Raw genomic sequence first — 2,303 nt, 5'->3', positions numbered from 1 at the left:
AAGGCGGGGCATAGAGGAGAAACAATAATGTACAGTATGTGGAAAATAATGTGTTTTTTAACCTTAAACCACATAAACACATTTCATTACACCAAATACACAAAATAATGTTCTTTTTAGCAGCATCATATGACCCCTTTAAATGCTTTCATGTTGGTTTTCACATCTATTGCTTTGTGGCTTTAAACTGCGGTTAACTTGCATTTTTCCATTTTTGCTTTAGACCTGCTGGTGCTGAAAGAGGAGAATCAAAATCCGAATGAAATGGAACAGACAGATCAGTATAAAAAACACCATGATTCCATAACTGGTGAAAAAGCCATCACGCAAAGAAAGAAGGCGTAACTTTTATTTTCGCTGTAGTATTGAGGCTGCCGCCATGTCGTGAAGACGCTGTGTGCTGCGTTGTGAAATGTATTTATCTTTTTTTGCTTTAGACCAGCTGGTGCTGAAAGAGGAGAATCAAGATCCGAATGAAATGGAACAGACAGATCAGTATGAGAAACACCATGATGTCATAACTGGTGAAAAAGCCACACAGACTAAAACGACTTCCAAACGAAAAAGAGCTCAGAAAACCAAATCTAACCGCCGTTTCACCTGCCATCATTTTGGGAGGATTTTCGGTGAAAAACAAAAGCTTGAAATGCATGAGAGAGTTCACACTGGAGAGAGGCCATTCCCCTGCCAACAGTGTGGAAAGAGCTTCACTCAACAAGGAGCCCTTAAAAGGCACATGAGAACTCACTCGGGAGAGAAGCCTTACACCTGCCAACAGTGTGGAAGCAGTTTCAATCAAAAAGGAGCCCTTAAAAGGCACGTGGGATCTCACTCGGGAGAGAAGCCATTTACCTGCCAACAGTGTGGAAACGTTTTCACTCAAAAAGTACACCTTCAAAGTCACATGAGAACTCACTCGGGAGAGAAGCCTTACACTTGCCGTCAGTGTGGAAAGAGTTATACTCAGAAAGGCACCCTTGATTCCCACATGAGCATTCACACTGGAGAGAAGCCTTACACATCCGAACAGTGTGGAAAGATTTTCCCTGCAAAACAAAACCTTAAAGTCCACATGAGAGTTCACACTAGAGAGCAGCCTTTCTCTTGCAAGTATTGTGGGAAGAGTTTCACACATACATACACCCTTAGTTACCACATGAGAATTCACACTGGAAAGAAGCTGTTCACATGTGATCGTTGTGGAAAGAGCCTCGCAACAGAATTTAGCCTTAAGTGTCACAAGATCAGGCACACTGGAAAGAAACCCTTCAAATGTGGTCAGTGTGGAAAGCGTTTCATACGTAAGGTAAGCCTTAATTACCACATGAAGACTCATTCAGCAGAGAAATGCTGTAAATGTGCTCAGTGCGGAAAGAGTTTCAGTCATAAAGGTAGCCTCAATTCTCACATGAGAAAACAACACACTCGAGAGAAGCCTGTGGGAAGAGATTCTCACAAATAGAAAATCTTTATGCCATTTTATCTTAATGCCAATTTATGCCATCATTGTGCAAAGTGTTTCACAATCAAAGGAAACCTGAAGACTCACATAGGAGTTCACAGTGGAGAGAGGTCTTTCAAGATCATTCTGGAAATAAAGTGTGACTGTAAAGAAGTTTACCTAAAGAAGCCATTTTAAAAATCACCAACATTTTTACTCTGGAGGAAGGCCCATTAACTGTGATCAATGTAATAAATTTATTTTGACATTACACCTGATAGATACACCTAAGAAATCATGAAAGTGAGCTTTGTGGAGAAAGCTTTAAATGGCCTTGCGATTTAAAATAGCACCAGAAAATAGGTACCTGTTTGAAATTAAGACTACTCTCACACCACAGCTGCATGGGTGCCATAACGGATTATGGCACCTTCCTAGCCACATCTTTTATTTGTATATTTTTAATTTTTCTATAGTGGTAACTTGGAATTAAAATATAAAATTTCAGTCTTAAGGCTTGTTCACACCGGGACGAATATCGCGCGCGATTATCGCCGATGTTTAACGCCTCGTGACTAAACAAAAGGCGCCAATGTGAGTGTGCACACCGACGCGCAAAACGCGAGGCGTAAAAGCGTCATTTTTTTTAAAAACGCCTCAGGCTCATTTTTTTGGTTTGACACGCCACGTTAAAAACTGGCCGACCAATGAGATTGGCGCTTTTGTTCACGTGCCTGGAGCTGCTGAAGTAAAACACGACTTGGTGGCGCTCTTGCCGAGCACACATTGATACCTTGATAAGAGGGAGTTGTTATGAAGAGAAATTGCAGATCAAATAGGATTCGATGTGTACCGGGGTATT

At 41.3% G+C, this 2,303-nt stretch overlaps 1 protein-coding gene across 1 annotated transcript; it reads left to right on the top strand.

Moving 5' to 3' along the window:
• Positions 1-437: 437 nt before the first annotated feature.
• Positions 438-1,306, top strand: LOC107715125 (gastrula zinc finger protein XlCGF7.1-like; the record flags this gene model as incomplete). Its single annotated transcript, XM_016521193.1, has 1 exon — positions 438-1,306. A coding segment is annotated over one exon (869 nt), but the record flags the coding sequence as incomplete, so codon positions are not given.
• Positions 1,307-2,303: the final 997 nt, after the last annotated feature.

The sequence above is a fragment of the Sinocyclocheilus rhinocerous genome, unplaced genomic scaffold, assembly GCF_001515625.1.
Source record: "Sinocyclocheilus rhinocerous isolate Xijiao unplaced genomic scaffold, SAMN03320098_v1.1 scaffold10947, whole genome shotgun sequence".
NCBI classification, from domain to species: domain Eukaryota; kingdom Metazoa; phylum Chordata; class Actinopteri; order Cypriniformes; family Cyprinidae; genus Sinocyclocheilus; species Sinocyclocheilus rhinocerous.
This window is presented reverse-complemented; position numbering and strand designations above follow the sequence as displayed.